Here is an 18,089-nt window from a genome sequence, read left to right on the forward strand (position 1 = left end):
TTTCTAAGAAATCAATTTTGCCTCTCAATTAACCTATTTCTTCCAATGGGACAGCTTTTTTCCTAATGATCCAGTCTGAAACTTTGGAGTTAAGTGGAGCTCCACTCACTCTTCACAAACCAAACAATCGCCACAACCAACTTTCCATTCTTTTCCATGACTACTGTCATCATCCCCCTTCAGATGCTTTTCGCCCAAGTCTGGACATTTCTAAATGCCTACTCAGTGCTCTCTCTACCTTCACTCTTTCCCTTTAACACAGCAAGGTAAGGAGTGTGCGCTCAGAATACATTTATCTCAGTGATTTAAACAGGACCTTGATGTAGAAGTTGGCAATTCCCTCCAGTTAACATACTAAGTGTGTACTCTCAAATTGGGAGGGGAAGGGAGAAAAAGTGAGTGAGGAAGAGCTTTCTCTAAGTGAGGTAGACTAAGTTTGTACTCCGTTAAGTTTAATATCCTGAGCTGAGAATTGTATGCTTTTTTTTTATTTAGCATACTGTGATTACAAACTCTACTCTGCTCTGCTTATATACCCAGGACAGTACTATCAGACAATCTTCTTTAATGACCATTTTCTAGCATGTTGTTCTCTTGTTTAGCACATTTAAGAACCCTGCATCATCTACAGATTCAAACTCAAACTCCTCAGCCCAGCAGTTCCAGTCTTGCAACTTGGCCTTAAGGAAGCTTTTTATCTTTGTCTCCCACTAATGCCTCATGTTTGAATTCTCTTCTTTAGGAGTACACAACCCTTGCTGCACCTCTTCCCCTTTAACTGATTACACCACTTATCTAACAAATCATATGCTGCCCCATTTTATTGGTTACTGTTTTATATATCTGTATATATATCCTACATATCCAACTAAATTGGAAGTTCCCTGAATACAATGAAAATGAGTTAATATATTCCAATTTCTTGAGTGCTCTCTACAGGGCAGATAGTTGGTAAATACTGGTTCTCTATATGCATCATACCTTGTTGCTCTAAAATGATGTCATCACATTTATGTAGCATTTTATGCTTTCTGGTGAAATTTTATGTTCATTCTCTCAAACTCGACCTGGCCAAAACAGCACTCTTGATTTCCTGCTCTCGTCCCAACCTATTTCTCCCCCAGCTAAGAAAATGATGCCGCCAATCGGCCAGTGGCTCATACCCCGAATCCAGACTCCTCCCTGTCCTCTCTCCACAACCTATCCACCCATGGATACTGAGAGCTCTAATTTTAAAATATATCCTCCATACATCCATTTCTTTCTTCTGAGCTGCTCCCTCATCACACTAGCCTCCAAGCTGGTCTCCTAGTTTTCTCTCAGGCTCTTCTACTATCTATTCTTCATACAGGAACTAGAAGAATCATTTGCAAACATAAATCAGAACCATATTACTCTCTCATTTAAATCCCTCCTGTAGCTTCCTGCAGCACTCGAAATAAAAACTGAATGCTTTACAAGCCTACAAGGCTCTGCATGACCAGGATCCTATCCATCTTTCCAACCCCAAGTCACATTATTTGTCCTCTATATCATCAGGCTTTGGCCATCATTGTCACTTTCCTGACCCTAGAAGACACCAGGCTTGTTCCAGTCCTTAAACATTTTGTTTCCTTTACCTTGAACATTCTGCCCCCAGAACTCTGCAGTCTAAATTGATCACCAGCCTGTCCTCTCAACCATTCATATCACACAGTTTTACTTCAGATCACTTATCTCTATCTTGATCATCTATTTACTTATTTATTGACAATCACACCTAGAGTGTCCTTGACGTGCAAAACTAACTTGCCAGTTTTGTTCACTGCTGTTTCTCTAATACCTATGATAATTCCTGGCATATAGAAGGAGCTGAATAAATGACTTGAATAAATGAATGAATAAGTGATCTCAATTGATATCCCCACAGCATTACTAAGCAGGCAATAAAAGTATGATTATCCTCACTTTCTACAAAGGGAAATTGAGGTTCAAGACTATTCAATGACTTTCCTAAAAGTCACATAGCAACTTAGGGGCAAGGTCAGACTGCAATCTTTAGGCTTTAAGTTCAGCATTATAGTTGTTATACCATGATGCTAAAATGTGGTTAGTTTTAAACCACTTCAAATAATTTTTAAAAATCATTAAATCCTTTTAACAAACATGGCAACATTTTTAATGGGAGAAAAGATTCTAATAAAAATCTATTGCTCTATTTACAACAGTCAGGACATGGAAACAACCTAAGTGTCCATAGACAGATGAATGGATAAAGATGTGGCACATACATACAATGGAATATTACTCAGCCATAAAATGAAACAAAATTGAATTATTTGTAGTGAGGTGGATGGACCTAGAGACTGTCATATAGAGTGAAGTAAGTCAGAAAGAGAAAAACAAATACCGTACACTAACACATACATATGGAATTGAAAAAAAAATGGTTCTGAAGAACCTAGGGGCAGGACAGGAATAAAGATGCAGACGTAGAGAATGGACTTGAGGACACGGGGAGGGGGAAGGGTAAGCTGGGACGAAGTGAGAGAATGGCATGGACATATATACACTACCAAATGTAAAACAGCTAGCTAGTGGGAAGCAGCCACATAGCACAGGGAGATTAGCTTGGTGTTTTGTGACCACCTAGAGAGGTGAGATAGGGAGGGTGGGAGGGAAACGCAAGAGGGAGGAGATATGGGGATATACGTATATGTATAGCTGATTCACTTTGCTTTACAGCAGAAACTAACACACCATTGTAAAGCAATTATACTCCAATAAAGATGTTAAAAAATAAATTAAAAAATAACATGAAAAAAATCTATTGCTAATTCAATTATCCTATCAAACATAAAACAGAACAAGGGAAAAAGTAAATGTTTGTCCCCTCTATATATTTTTCTTTCCTATGCATTTTAAAAACATATATTATAGTCAGCCAGTATCTGTATACATTTGGTAAGATATAAAACACAAAAGTTAAAGCACCCAATTGACAGCCTACATTACACACATGCACACAGACCTTACATCCTGTAGTGCCTTCCAATTTTCTCCCAACAGAAAATTGTCTCTCCTAGAACCTTATCATTTAGCAAGAGTGTATATTTTAAGATTCTTGTTATAAAATTCTTTAATACAGTTCCTTAGTGAAACACTATCACTTTAAAGAATAATAATAATGTTAAAAGTGTTTTTATTTCCTTATATGACACATAAGCCCTTTTGTGTACAGTTGCCACAGAAATAATAATGTTACTAAAGATACCCCATTAAAAGTGGACCCTTCAAAATATTTAAGCATACCCTTTTAAAAGCCATTCATTGATGGGTGTGATTGACAAAAGCTGAAGAAGAAGCCATATTGCTGCTGGGAAGAATGCAAGTGTAAAGATCTGAATAAAAAGATGTAGTTTTATATGCACCAAAGCACTTGTCAGCTCCTGTGAATATGAAGGACACAAAATAACAAAGGTAAGAAAACTATTCCTGAAGACAGACTGCTACCAAAACAACATCATATGAATTAGGTTTTTTTAAATTGAGATATAATTGACATATAACATTATATTAATTTTAGGTATACAACATGAAGATTCATTGTGTATACTGCAAAATGATCACCACAATAAGTCTAGTTAATATCCATCAATGTGGAGTTATTTCAGAGCTAAAACTTTTACCTATAAGCATATGCATAAGAGACAGACTTTAAGGGAAAAAAAAGTTGTTCATGATAATTATAAAGTATTTTTCTATAAAATTTCTGAAGCATTCTAATTTCTTTCAAATACAGTATACCCCAACGATTCAGATTTGTAAAAGTCTGGAACAGGACTAAGCTAACTACCTTTACACTAGTATAGATTTCAGAATTGTTGACACTGCAAACAAACATGTATGTTTAACTATTTAAAACAAAATCTTGTTTAAAAATTTTGGCAGGACGTAGAATTTTAATTAAATTTGATAATTAACCTCTACTCATTACACCAGACCTAGCAAGGACTCAATTTGGCAAGATGTTACTAAATCTACACACAAATCATAATTTTTAAAAATGTTTTTCCCAACAATATTCTATATTTCAAAAGGGCTTTTTTCCCCCAAATCTACTCACTAGATTTCTTTATTAACAATTACTGAATAGCAGCTCTGTGCCATGCTCTGAGCTTGCCACTTTATGTATGTTATCTCATTTAATCCTGACAACAACCCAGTTAGGAAGATATTATTATCCCTATTGTACTGATGAGGAAATTGAGATCGAGAGTGAAGCCCAGAATCAAACCCATTTCTGGCATTCTATCAAACCCACTCACTCCTGCTTCTCCCACCATGTCACACCGCTGCCCCAGGAGAGAAAAGATTTGCATGAATCATGACACACCAGGCACATATTGTAAGTCTCACAGCTAAAAAGGGATACTCGGTAAACTTTGGGATTTCAATATGTACAAACCAACAAGCGTTTACATTTGAATTTCTTTGAGTTATGTGGTTATTCAGCAAAAATAAAACAAATTCAGAAAGTAGTAGAATATAAAACATGCAGGCAGTCATTAAACACATTCAAAGTTGCCAGAGATTCACTGGTTTATAAACATAGCACTGTCATGTTCCCCACCTCCCTTAGTTCAAGTAAGTCATGAACTAGCCTCAGAGACATTAGCCAAAGTTCATGGTGTAATAAACAGTAGGTTAATGCAAACTCATTCACTGGTCACCACTTTCTGCAATCTGTCTCATCAGTTCCCACCATTAATCTCCCTTCATGTTACACAGCAGTTCCAGTTTAATCACAATACGTCCCTAATGGCATCTATGGAACTTCTGGAAATCTGGGTCTAATGCAGGACAACAGGGAAACACTGTGCAGACTGGAAGCCACACTGGGTCCATGGATCAGAGCTAACATAAAAGGAGTCATCTTTACAATGAACCCGAAATTGCACCCCAGAGAAAACTTGAGCACCAGCAGTTCCAAGAATTCTCAGCAGTCTTGAAACCAAATCTCACGCAAATACACTCAGAGGCATTCTTAAATACCAAATGAATATCAGTGGGTTTTTTATTTTCAAAAAATGAAAATAAAATGATTAGCCAGAAGGCAGTAGCAAAGGCATTTGCATACACTTCTCATAGGAATATAAAACGCTGTAACTGTTCTGAAAAGTAATTTGGGAGAATATCTCAAGGACTATAATAGGATTCATACTCTTGGACCCCGAAATTTTATGTCTAGGCATTTCTCCTAAGGATATAAAAAGTGGTTACAAGCATTTATATATAGAATTGGTTGATAGTCACCTATTACAGTAAAATCTGGAAACAACTTATATGTCCAAAAGTGAGGAAATAACTAAATAACTTAAGGTAGCAACAGAGTGTTAAGAGCTATTAGAAACTATGTTAAAACTGTGTAGACAAGGATGTAGAAGTTCAGGGTCTCTCCCTACTTAACCAACAGGTGTCTCACTGGCACAGCCCACGTAGACCAACCTAGCAACTCATTCCTTCAGGCGGCAAACACTTACCCAGCACCTGTCTCCTTTCTAGGTACTTGGACTATCTCTCACAACTCAAACTTCACATATCATCTGACCCAGCAATCCTACTTCGAGGAATTAATCCTTCATACATATTCCCAAATGTAGGAAATGACGTATTTTTAGGTTATCCTTTGCAGAATGTTTATAATAGCAAAACCCCATAAGCTACCTAAATGCCATTCAAGAGAAGATGAGGAAAATATATCAAGACACATTCAAAAGTGGAATATTTTTCAGCATCCAAAAAGAAACAGGGAGTTTTTTATGTGTTGATATGAAAAAACCTCCAAAATATGTGTTTTGAGTAAAATAAGGTAAGGTGGCAAACGGTATAAAACACCCCAGTTTGACAGGGGCGGGGGGTGATACACATATGTATGTTTTGCATAGAATACCTCCAGAAAGATACACAGAAACTGTTAACATTGGTTGTCTCCAGAGACGAGAACTGAATATTTAGTAGGGGGGTAAAAAGAAGACTTCTCATCGTATATACTTTTGTACCTTTTGATTTATGTTCATAAAAGTAAATAAAATATAAATTATCTTATTTTCAAATATGAAGAAAAAATAAATGAAATATATTACATGGAAAATTACTATTATACACTGTCATGTATTAAAAATAAAATTGTGTGTATGTATGTGTATATTTATGCAAGTATGTGTATACATATATACACATATATACATATATACAATTTTTTAAGTATTTTATTTTTAAAGTAGTCTCTATATAAAAAATGCGTTTAGGGAAAAAAGGGCTAAAATACTCACAAATGTTAACAGCAGTTATTTTTATTCTTTCTAATCTTTCTACATGGGGAAAGACTACTTTTGTAATCATGAAAAAAGTTATAAAAAGTAAAATGTAGTTAGAAAACACTAGTTGATCTGAAAAATGACAGTAGAAACAACTGATATTGTATTAAAATAATGGAACAGTAAAGAACCCAGCAAAATGAATCACAAGGGGCCACTATGTTGGGTCCTCAGGGGCTTCTTAACAACAGGGAAATAACAGACATGAAGTGTTTCCAAGAAAGATTTTCAAGACTGTCACAAAAACCCAGTATTCTATATCTTCTATACCTTCTTTATAGAACCTTAAAGATAAAATAAGCTTGCACTGGAAAAGAAAAAGCAAGTAAACACTATAAAATTCAAAATAGTATTATTCCATACATATCCATGTAGAATGGAGGGCCACATACTCAAATAAATACCATCATGAATAACTGAAGAGTTGATTCCACATGACATCTTATTTATTCACACGTAATACAGGTCGAATCCCATTAAAATAAACTTAAGGAGATACTCCACATACCAGGGCCTCACTGACAGCATCAAGAATCGCTTGAAATCAGAGGCTCTGACTGGGACTTAGAAATATTTTCATTACATACCAATTTCCCTCCTAACCCTTATTTGACCTTTATTGGATTTGCTTTCGGAGAGTCAGCCTCATAGCTCTGGGCTGGAAACAAGCAGCAAGAACCTCAATTTTAGAATTTGCTGTATTTATTTCTAAGCTGATGGGATTTTTCAAAAATGATCTGTTTAGGAAAATAAAGGAAAGCCGGTATATTCTGGCCTAGTGGGGACCCTTTTCACGCCCTGAGTTTCCTGCTCATCTTTGCTTCTGTCCCGAGCCAAGTACAAGTGCACAAGGTGGCAGTGCCTTGTGGCCACAGGTGCTAAACAGGTACTTGTTTAAATGAGATTGGTCTTGTCACAGCCTCTTAAGTAACAAATCCTCTGAAACTGTAGATTTGAAGTTCGCTAAATATGAAATATATTTCGAATGTGACCTTATTTCATGTCACTACAACAAAATTTCAGAAACCACTTCAACAGGTATGTCACAAACTAGAAATCAACAGTCATAAAACCGAAGACTTAGCATTAAATCTTTTCAGCATGAAGTATTAACACAGTCCTTTATAACTTTAATAAATGAACAAAACAAATTCTAGAATACACATCATTACATCAATGTATAAGTAATACTACATGAAATGTTCATTACAAATCAAACTTGAGTGGGGCCGATGTAAATGCTTTCAAATAAACGCAAGTTAATTATAACCTACCGTCTCCTGTGCGCAAAAATGCACTGTTCCAGGACCTAACAGGATATAAAAATAGTCGTCCCAGCTGAAATTAGTTTGTTAACTAGAAAACAAATTGTTACAATCTTGTTATTGAAACAAGATTGTTAACTAGGAAACAAATAACAAGAAGTTCACTACCTCCTAACTTACAACTGTTTGGTTGCCCGGGAAATTAACAGGGCTTAGAGATGGTTTAACATTACAGAATGACGCAATCTAGGGCATCTTAAGTTAAACGGATCTTGAAAATGACTTAATGTTGTATTAGCTTGAAAAGGGCCTTTAATATGGAAGAAGTGGCTTTGATGGCTATTTAGATGCCACAATAAAGCACAGGATCAAGGCATTTCAGCGTTAGATCCCAATTAGCTGGATGATTCTGAAGGTTTCCTAGGTGCTTACAGAAGAATTCGGTCCTTAGAGAAATGCTGGTAAGTATGACCTTCTTCCTTCTTCAACTCCTGCATCCCGCAAAGTTGGCTGCTTGACAGAAGAGCATTAAGCAAGAAGCTAAAGGAGTGAGAGAATCAAATCTTGCCAGATTTCCCATGGCATAAAGAACAGCTGTAGACATTAAGCAGCCACCAGGGGACGTAGTTAGAGCAACGTCCCAAGTAGAGGACTTGGGTAAGGCAGCTGCTGCACAAAGAGCATCAGCAAAGGCCAGCAGGAAGACCTCCAGGGAAGCTCAGTCCAGCGCCACAGGAGTGGCAGCTATCCTTCTGTATCACTGGGTCCCACATTTGAGAACCAGTAGGAGAACTCAGGCGTTGACAGAAAAAGCCTGTGCCCCCTTAAGCACTAATCGTAGTCCTTTATTGCAATATAATTTCCGAAAACTAGAATTCAACATATTTAGGAAAACCTGTTCTATGTCAGTTTTCAAAAGAGCAAGTAATTAGTGAGAATATTTCAAATTCTTGAGACAAAATTTCTCAGACACTACACGGGGATCCCATTTACATCAAAAATGCCCCATTGATAAGATTTATACCAACCTGACAACTACAGAACACATAAATTCAGTAAAACCATGCTTTTTCCACGTCACTACTAGGATGGTCAAAGAAGAAGGTAACTAAATTTGGTCTTCATTCAAAGCACACTTCAAAGAAAATAAACTTAAAATAAATAAAGGCAAGACATAATGCTGAAACAAATTGTACAGCCATTTCTAAAAAAACCCAAAATCCTGACATAGTAAGATTTCCCTATCTACATAAGAATAAGCATCTTAGAATGACAACTTTAGAAACTCAATGTAATTTCTTCAAAAGTAAATAGGTATTTTCTCCTCTTTTTTTCTTCTACTACAATTCAAAAGAGAATCACAAATTCTACTCATTCCTCTCTTGGATGTAAAAATGCCTGGATTTGTTTAATTCTATAAGAATCCCATATTTAGTGACACCTAGATCAGTAAATAACATTACCTGTGTGTCTTCATAATAGACTGTGGCTTAGTATGAAAAATTCCAGAATTTCTCTTAAAACATTTATTAATATGTAACAGATATACCAGCAAAGAATATACTTTTTAAAAAATTAGTTAAAAATTATAACATAACAAGCATCACTTGAGCAGCATAAGTCCTGGAAGCAAAAGATGATCCACAAGTTATGGAAACCTAACTAAACATCAATAACTCCAGTGCGCCTCAGTGCCACTAGAGTGACCACCACAATCTGAGGAAGACCTGAAGTAGATGTTTCAGTTCAGTTGTTGTACTGAAAACATAACCACTATAAACACACCCTTATTCTCCATGCCACCCAGCTATGCAGTATCTATAACATATAGGTACAAAACGCAAGTCCTTTGTTGCAGTCCAAGTTCTCTTCTGTGATAGTGAAGCTTCAGACTGTACCTACACACGGCTTTACAAAAGGAATCTGAAATTTCAAAAGAGTAAGCATGAATTAAATTTTTCTCCCTGCTTCTCATGTGCCCCATAGTTGACAGTACCTCCGTATTTAATGATAATCCACTGTTAAAGAATATTGTTGCGACAGCAATGTAGGAGACAGTTATTTCTGGCATCAGTGGTCCTAAAGAGAGAGAAATGAGTCACTGTTAGATAGGCATTTCCTGTAGATAACGTGACATGAAAGGAGAATCCATTGGAGGAGAATAAACGGTACTTTAAATCTCGGTGTCGCCGCTAGTATACTAATGTCCTGACAGAGTTAAGTGTTTGCTGTGATGCAGCCTAACTCCAGAGGATTTTCCAGATAGGCGAAGACCACGGTTGTCCAGTGCAGCACAGTATCCTCAGAGCAGAAAAATGAAAATAAATGCTGCTCTCACACGAGAGAGCAAATAGGCCACATCCTTCCATATTAGTTCCTCTAATTTTATCTGCCATAGTAAATGTCAGCCCTGCCGACATTTTGATTTCTGAATTCTAGCCACCAGAGTAAGTTCTGGGAAAAAAAAATTTCTGTTGTTTTAAGCCACCCAGTTTGTGGTAATTTATTGTGGCAGCGCTAAGAAATGAACACACTCCCTCAAGCCAAACAACAGGACCACATCATGGTTCCTCCATTGCCTGTAACCCTCCACCATTCCAATAGATACTGCTCAGCAAATAAGACCAAGCCGGGGAAAAATCACTACTCAGTCAGTCAACAAATATTCACTGAGCAACCACAAGGCTACATTTTAGGCATTTGTAGCACATCAGTGAATAAAAGAAACAAAGAGCTCCTCAAACACTGCAATACCTAAGTGTCCTCAACAGATGAATGGATAAAGAAGATGTGGCACATATATACAATGGAGTATTACTCAGCCATAAAAAGAAACGAAACTGAGTTATTTGTAGTGAGGTGGATGGACCTAGAGTCTGTCATACAGAGTGAAGTAAGTCAGAAGGAGAAAAACAAATGCCGTATGCTAACACATATAAGAAAAAAAATATAAGGAAAAAAAAAAAAAGGTCATGAAGAACCTAGGGGTAAGATGGGAATAAAGACATAGACCTACTAGAGCATGGACTTGAGGATATGGAGAGGGGGAAGGGTAAGCTGGGACAAAGAGAGTGGCATGGACATATATACACTACCAAACGCAAAATAGACAGCTAGTGGGAAGCAGCCGCATAGCACAGGGAGATCAGCTCAGTGCTTTGTGACCACCTAGAGGGGTGGGGTAGGGAGGGTGGGAGGGAGGGAGACGCAAAAGGGAAGAGATATGGGAACATATGTATACGTATAACTGATACACTTTGTTATAAAGCAGAAACTAACACACCATTGTAAAGCAATTATACTCCAATAAAGATGTTAAAAAAAATGATAATCAAGTTTGGGGATCTTGAGTTCTATAGTGGAGACTATAGTTAATAATACCATTTTGTATACAGTAGATCTTAAATGTTCTCATTATAACAACAACAAAAAATGGTAATTATATGAGGTGAAGGATGTGTTAACTAACTTGATTGTGGTAATCATTTTGTATATCTAAAATCACATTGTACACCTTAAACTTATTCAATGTTATATGTTAATTATATCTCAATAAAGCCGGAAAAAAGAAAAAAAAATACACTGCAATACATTCTTTTAGATACCTGGCATTTACTCAAATCATTTTGCTATGATCTGAGAAAAGGCAGCAAAAGGGAGAAGGTAGGGGAAGAGGCATTACACTTCAGGGCAGTGAAAGTGGTTCAAAAACTTAAAAAGATGTACATTTTTCCCCCCATACCTGTGAGTGAATCTGTCTCAGCTGCTCACACTTCAAAATAATATTTCCTCAAAAGCTGAGGAAGGTGATTCAGGAGCAGATTTGAATGTCAAGGAATCTGGCTTGTTTTAGTAAATGCCTTCCAGGAATTTTTAATATCCTCTTTGTTTTTTTTCAAACTCATATCCTTTTTCTTTTCCTCCAACCCCTTGCTTTTTGTGAGACCCATTTTTGTCAACTGTGCTGCCATCCACAGTGGTACCCCAGATTCTCTCTATAGGGTGGGTTATAGTTAGCAGTATATTTGCAAGCAAGAGCATTGACTTAGACCACATGTTTCTTTGGGGCAGCTAAAGCATCTACCTTAGTTAGCCAACAACTGGATTTTTTAAGAAGGTAACTCTTCCTACACTCCATGCACATATATATATAAATACACATGGTAGCTATTAACTAACTGGCATAATTCAGTGGAATGATTCCTTACTTTGACTGTCTTAAATCCTAGAGACAGGGTATACTGTTTATTTTTATATTGTTTTTTGTATTAGATGCACATCCAAATAACTAATCCATGAAAGGACCTGGTGAGGCTCTTCCAGGGCTACCTACAATGTACCTTTTTAAAAGGGAAGGAGGAATTAATTCTTATCTGGGGAAACCTAAGGCCCCTTTGAGACAGCTGCTAATGGATCGCCCACGGTGTGAATGCAGAACTAGAAGCAGGCAGGGCTGAAATAAAAAACTGGTAAATATTTGCACAGAGGTGAGAGTTGAAACTACGCTATGAAATGGTATGTGGCCCCTCTCCAAGGTAATGATTATATCCTCCAAGTCATGAAAATAACCAGATTCAGATCTTGGGAAGGCTACAAAGCACAAAGTGGAAATATAAGTTTTAACTCTTCCTTAAACCAAAGCAAAAAAAAAAATGTTTATCAGTGAAAATGGAATGGAGTAGCAACATCAAAAGAAAAATTGGCCGTAAAAAATGAAGCAATTTTGGGACTTCAAACCCACGCTTTTTAATGTGGGAGTGGAGTGTGGGGAAAGAAGATGAGCTGGAATGTTTAGGAATGCAAGGAACTATTACCGTTTCATCAAATCTACTTATCTAGTAAATTTCACTCCTAAACCTAATCTAAGGTATTCATGCTAATATTCTTAAGTGTATACAGTAGCATGTTTCTGGTTATGTTTTCTTAATGCAAAAATGAAGCAATTTCCTTTTTAGGATTTATGTCTTAATTAATGGCAAAAATTTCAGTTAAGATGCAGGTAGAAATGAGACGCTTAATCTGTACTTCCAAAGAAGTAAGCCTTTCTCTTGGAGAATGAATGGCACAGTGTTGAACTCTGGTAAACTCTAAGATGTGCATAGCTCAGGGCTCCCCTGTGTGGAAATGAAACAGAGTATCTACACTTCAGGATCTACAATTTACATCTCCTGTGGTTCTTTACTTTCAACCTTGTATATATTTTAAAATGAAATGTAACTGAGTAAAAAGAACAGGGAACTAAAAATTAAATTTTCCATGCTAGTACCTGTTACACTTTTTCCCATATGGAAAGTCATTCAACTTCTCTCACTTCAGGGTTCCCACCTCTATAAATTTCCTGCCATACATAACTCACCCACTGGCTATAAAGATTGTTTTTTAAGGGAGGGCAGAGCAAAGGTGTGATCCTTTAAGTGTAGAAGTCTTACACTTCAAAATAGAGTCATTAAGGTATTGATCCAGGTAAAGGTGAAGTGAGCATTTATTAAGTTGAAAACAATCAAAACTTTCTACTGAAGAGAAAAGAATGTCTAGAAAACTGTTCGACTGAAAATTGTTCAGTCAATGTGAGCGCATTAAAAATGCACACGCATTCTAGTGTACAGACCCCAAAATGGAACTTCTGACTAAAAGTGACAAGCAAAAAGAGATGCTTTAGATCATTCTGTAGAGCAGAAGAGGACAGACCACTTTCAGCCACCATTACTCTCCTTGTTCCTAGATTTTTGTTGTTTTAACTGATGGGGTCAAAGTGTTATTTGGTACTATTAGGAAGTTTGTTTTTATTGAAGAAGTTTTACAGGTGGGAAGGTCAACTGAAGTACCAAGAACTTAGCCTGACAGCTTATATAAGACAGCTTATATAAGCTTATATAAGAAATCCCAAACAATTGTTTGTTTAACTGTTGTTTTTAGAAACAGTAACTTTTACACTTGGACAGATCTCAAAAAATCACATGAATACACGGTTGTCTAATATTACCCGATTCTGCGCAGCTTCTTTTGGCCTAAAACTCAGGGCATGGAAACCATCTTTATTACAGAGAGCCTTTCTTTATAATGGTTATTCATTTTTAGTGATTTTTGCCAAGAATATTTGGATGGATGTTGCAACTGGTATGACATAAGGGGGAATCCTGGTCCCCAGTCAGTCCTTCCTCTTCCCTAAGCTAGCTAACCTGACCTAGGGTGAGTCACCTGACCTGAGGTCTCAGTATCTTCAGCATGTTAGCTGAAAATAAAGTTCCCTCAGCTCTTAACAGTCTCCTCTTTTATAATTAAACAAACGAACTCTCCTAGATTAATGGCATAGGACTAGTGAAAGTGGGAAACAATATTTCTAAGATACAATAATTCCCAAAACTTCAAGAAGCAGAGTCTGAGGGAACAAATCAGATTACAGAATCCATCTCACACAGGCCACTGTGGGGAAGCCCTAGGGAAATGATTCAGCAATCAACAGCTCTCCTTCCCACTGAGCAGCCCAGGAATAGAAGAGAAAAGGAATTTTACCAAACCTAGTCTCTGCAGGTCTCAACTTAAAGATCACACATCACCTGTGATTTCACCTTAACACTGAGCAAATCAGAGATCTAACCCTAGAAGCTATAAAGTCTGCAAGTGAAGCTAGTGAAATCTATATTCCAGATCACCACAAAGACGCTCTCTAACATTCTTACTACCTGGCTAGCTGCAGGGACAGGGAACTCATGGGACAGTACCTAAATACCAACCTTCACAAGTTTCCCCAAAGCTCACCGAGAAACTATGTCAAATGAGAAACTGGTATCTTCAGCAGGGTAACCCCAAACAGCTTTACTCTCACAGTTACCCACCCTCCACATTTTGTACTAAGTTGAACATAGAAGAACATAAAATAAACCAAAAAGTTTGAATCCCCACTACCTTTGTCCAAAAAATTCCTTTTAAATGTTCTCTGAAGCTACCTCTAAATGGAGGTATTGAGGGTAGAGGGTAGAAGGAACCACTGTTCTCCTGACAGATCATTTCATTCAATTCCGTCATGTTTGAACAAAAAGGTTCAAATAACTTCAAATATCCTCCTGACAGCTTCCTAGCATAAAGATTGTGTGTGCTCACTTCGGTTCTTATCTGTCCTTGCATGAGTAAAACCTGTCAATAAGTGTGAAAACTGCTAAACAAGGTCAAACAGACAATGAACTGAAGAAATTCAATTAATGTTTATGAAAAGTGGGACATGATTGTCTAAGGGTAGGAGGAGGGGGTCGGGGGGCATGAAAAGCTAACGGTATTTCCAGTCGTTTCCACCAATGCCCATCCACACATGACAAGGATCCCACAATTCAGAGATCTGGGTGTGATTTTTAGCCCACCTACATTTCCTTGCCAAAATACACACTACACATGGTCTAACATGGATGGATCTGTTAGACTGCTAAAGGTAGCAATTGAGTCCCGGCAGCACACGGAAGCAGTTGAATGCAACGTGTCAGTCGGTTTGAGTTTGTGGAGCGGCAGGAACTGCAGCAAATCATCACCCTCCAACATGTGGGCCAACAAATCTGAGTTGGAAGAGGAATGGGTGTCCCTTTTTCTTTCCCCACTCCTTTTTTTTTTTTTTTAACATGGGGGAGGGGAGTGTCGGAAACAGACAAGGTAATGGTGTCCACTCCAAGATAGATAAGGAACTCCTGGCAACCTAGCGTCCCTTGGGATAGGATGCTACTTTGAAGGCAAATAAGTTTCATTCTCGGTAACCTCACTCCTTGACACTAAGGATACTCATTGATTGTTCGCGGAAAAGGCAACCTGCGTTCAAATTCCCTCGCCCCGTTCCTAATTATAAATCCTCTCTGGGGCTGGCAAATTAAAAAACCAGCAAGAGGGCCAAAAGACACCTTGGACTGGTCAGTGCCCCTAAGAGAGGCAGACACTCCCCAATTCCGGTCTCCTCTCCTTCCCAAGACTCGCAAATTAGTTCTGAAGTGGGAATCGCAGTGGAGCATATGCAGAGGTGCAGCACTTACCCCCATTCACCCCTATGGACGGCTCCAGCTTTGCTCCGGCGATCGCCAATACTATTCCAATCATGAACCATTCTTTCCTCATTCTCTCCAGTAGCCTCATGTTTGTTAGGGTGGGTGGGTTTTGTTTATTTGTTTGGCTTTTTTTCTTTTTAAGCTGCTATCGCTTAATCCCCGGGGCGTCTCCACACTTTCCACGGTCCCACCTGACATGCAGCAGAGCAAGTCAAATTGCTACTTGTAAATTAAAGACCGGGGGGTTGCTCCCGCTGCTTTGAGGAGGGCTGCGAGTAGTAGTATCCAGTGACAGGAGAGTCTCACTGAGCGCCGCCATCATTACCGTGTGCCTACTAATAGACGCGCATAAGCCACCGCGGCTCCGGCTGCGCCTCCCAGCCCTCTGAAGCGGACGTTTGGGCCAGGCCGACCGGCGCAAGCGATCGAGGAAGGGAATCTGGCCGCCGAGTAGGGCTGACAGACTCGCCACCGTCAAGACCTGTGGAACCTTAGGAATGACAGGGGCGGGGAGTGGCGTGAGGCGCCACAGCCTCCTAGCTCTATCAAGGGTCCGGCTCCAACAAACCTTTAGACACAGCCCCCCGCGCCCCTGGAATACATCCATGGAGAGACTCTTTTTGGCTTCGCCTTGAGCCTGCGGTAAAGGCTAGCGTGCGCTTGGGGCAGGGATTTCTCTGTCGGCAGCTGCGGCGGCGGGGTACAGGTTTTTTTGTTGGTGAGCTTCTTCGAAGCATTACGACGCTTCCTCGACGCCGGCGTTGACGTGTACGCAGGGGGGGGAAGGGGAGGCAGCTCTCGGTCTCCTAGTCCCGGCCGGAGCCTCTGGAGTTAGCCATGCTCATACCCCGGCGCGGGAAAGCGGCACCTCAGTGCGGGTAGCTTTAGCCCCGGAAATGGGTTGAGAATTGAACACCGAGCCGACGCCCACATGCGTAGCAGCGTTGCAGCCCGGGAGGGTGGGCGGTACCCCCAGGTCGGTCATCCGCGCGTGGGCGCTGGGCCCCGACCCCCTTCGCCATCACCAGCCCCAGAGTGGGGACTGCAGAGGTTCAGCCCCCTACCGGGAAGCGGGGACCACATCTTCCTTTGGGGATGGTGGGTGAGTGCTTGAGCTCCCTCCCTACCTCCCAACGAAGCTGACGGGGGCGGGGGGGGGGGGGGGGCGAAGTGGGAGTCTGAGCTGGCGAGTCTGAAGCGTGCACGCTTTCGCTTGACCCTCAGAACTTGCCCCACCCAAGCAGCAGGGCAACTGTGGGAAGGAGATCAGGATACCCAAGGCAAAAGTGGTGAGGGACCAGGAAGAGGCAGGACTCCTGTCTTCCATTGCCCCACGTGCTAGATCCTATCCGTCCCCATTCCTCCCTTGAAGTGTTTTCTGCCAACCAGTGACATTGATAGTTTCATGAATGGACTTCCTACCCACAGACCCTGCAGGAACATCAACTCTTTCCATTTTGCACTTTTGCACCCAAATAAATAAATCAGGCAAATGCTGTGTTACAGTTTACTAAGAACTCAGATCTATTTACAGCAGAATCAAACTCATGGAAATGATTTTTGTTTTGGTGGTTACTTAAAGGGAAAGAATACAGTGCACTGTGAATTCTGTATTAGTTTCCTGTGGATACTGTAACAGATACCTAAAACTGGAGGCCTTTAGAATAATGGAAATTTAGTCTCTCATAGTTCTGGAAGCCAGAAATCCACAATCAACGTGTTGGCAAGGCCACACTAACCCTGGAGGCTCTAAGGAGAGAATCCTTCCTTGTCTCTTACAGCTTCTGGTGGTGGTTGGCATAACTTGGCTTCCTTGGCTTATGGCCACGTCACTCCAGACTTTGCATCTGTCTTCACATTGCCCCCTGCTCTTCTGTGTGTCTCCTATAAAAACATTTGTCATCAGATTTAGGACCCAACCCGATAATCCAGAATGATCTCATTTTAAGATCCTTAACTATATCTGCAAATATCCTTTTACCAAATTAGGTAACTGTACTTTGTTGAATGGTGTCCCCCAAATGTTCATGTCCATCCAGAACCTCAGAATTTGACCTTATTTGGAAATGGAGTCTTGCCCATGTAATTGGTTAAGATGAGCTCATACTGTGTTAAGATGGGTTTAAATCCAATGACTCATGTTCTTATAAGAAGGTCACGTGAAGACACACAAAAGAGACATGAAGAAGAGACCATGTGAAGATGGAAGCAGAGATTGGAGTGATGCGTCTGCAAGCCAGGGAATGCCAAGGGTTCCACTTTGGAACCAACCACCAGAAGCTGGAAAGTTGCGGGAGTGGGGCAACCGGAAGCTGTGGTAAAGGATTTAGATTTTATTAAACACTGTAGGAAGCCACTGAAGGAATTAAAACTAGCTAGTGGAGTCATGTCCAGTTTTGCTGGAGAGATTACCTTAGAGGCAGTCTCTGAACAAATAGTTCAGA

General features: G+C 39.5%; 1 protein-coding gene across 8 annotated transcripts in view; it reads right to left on the reverse strand.

Annotated features, from left to right (window-relative positions):
- SLC10A7 (solute carrier family 10 member 7) overlaps positions 1 to 15,972 on the reverse strand; it is a 252,970-nt gene extending 236,998 nt beyond the window's left edge. For 4 of the 8 annotated variants that reach the window (XM_027117113.1, XM_027117114.1, XM_027117112.1 and 1 more), the window contains exons 1-3: positions 15,634 to 15,956; positions 9,621 to 9,703; positions 3,292 to 3,428 (exon numbers count right to left, since the gene is read on the reverse strand). In XM_027117113.1, the coding sequence (XP_026972914.1) occupies positions 3,292 to 3,428; positions 9,621 to 9,703; positions 15,634 to 15,733 (320 nt within the window). In that variant the 5' untranslated portion in view covers positions 15,734 to 15,956. Of the gene's footprint in view, positions 1 to 3,291; positions 3,429 to 7,751; positions 8,165 to 9,620; positions 9,704 to 15,633 lie in introns of those variants that run through there. The other 4 variants (XM_027117111.1, XM_027117115.1, XM_027117119.1 and 1 more) reach the window with 4 other exon arrangements.
- Positions 15,973 to 18,089: the final 2,117 nt, after the last annotated feature.

The sequence above is a fragment of the Aethalodelphis obliquidens genome, unplaced genomic scaffold (genome assembly GCF_003676395.1).
Source record: "Aethalodelphis obliquidens isolate GAN/ISIS:26980383/991018 unplaced genomic scaffold, ASM367639v1 scaffold17, whole genome shotgun sequence".
NCBI lineage: Eukaryota > Metazoa > Chordata > Mammalia > Artiodactyla > Delphinidae > Aethalodelphis > Aethalodelphis obliquidens.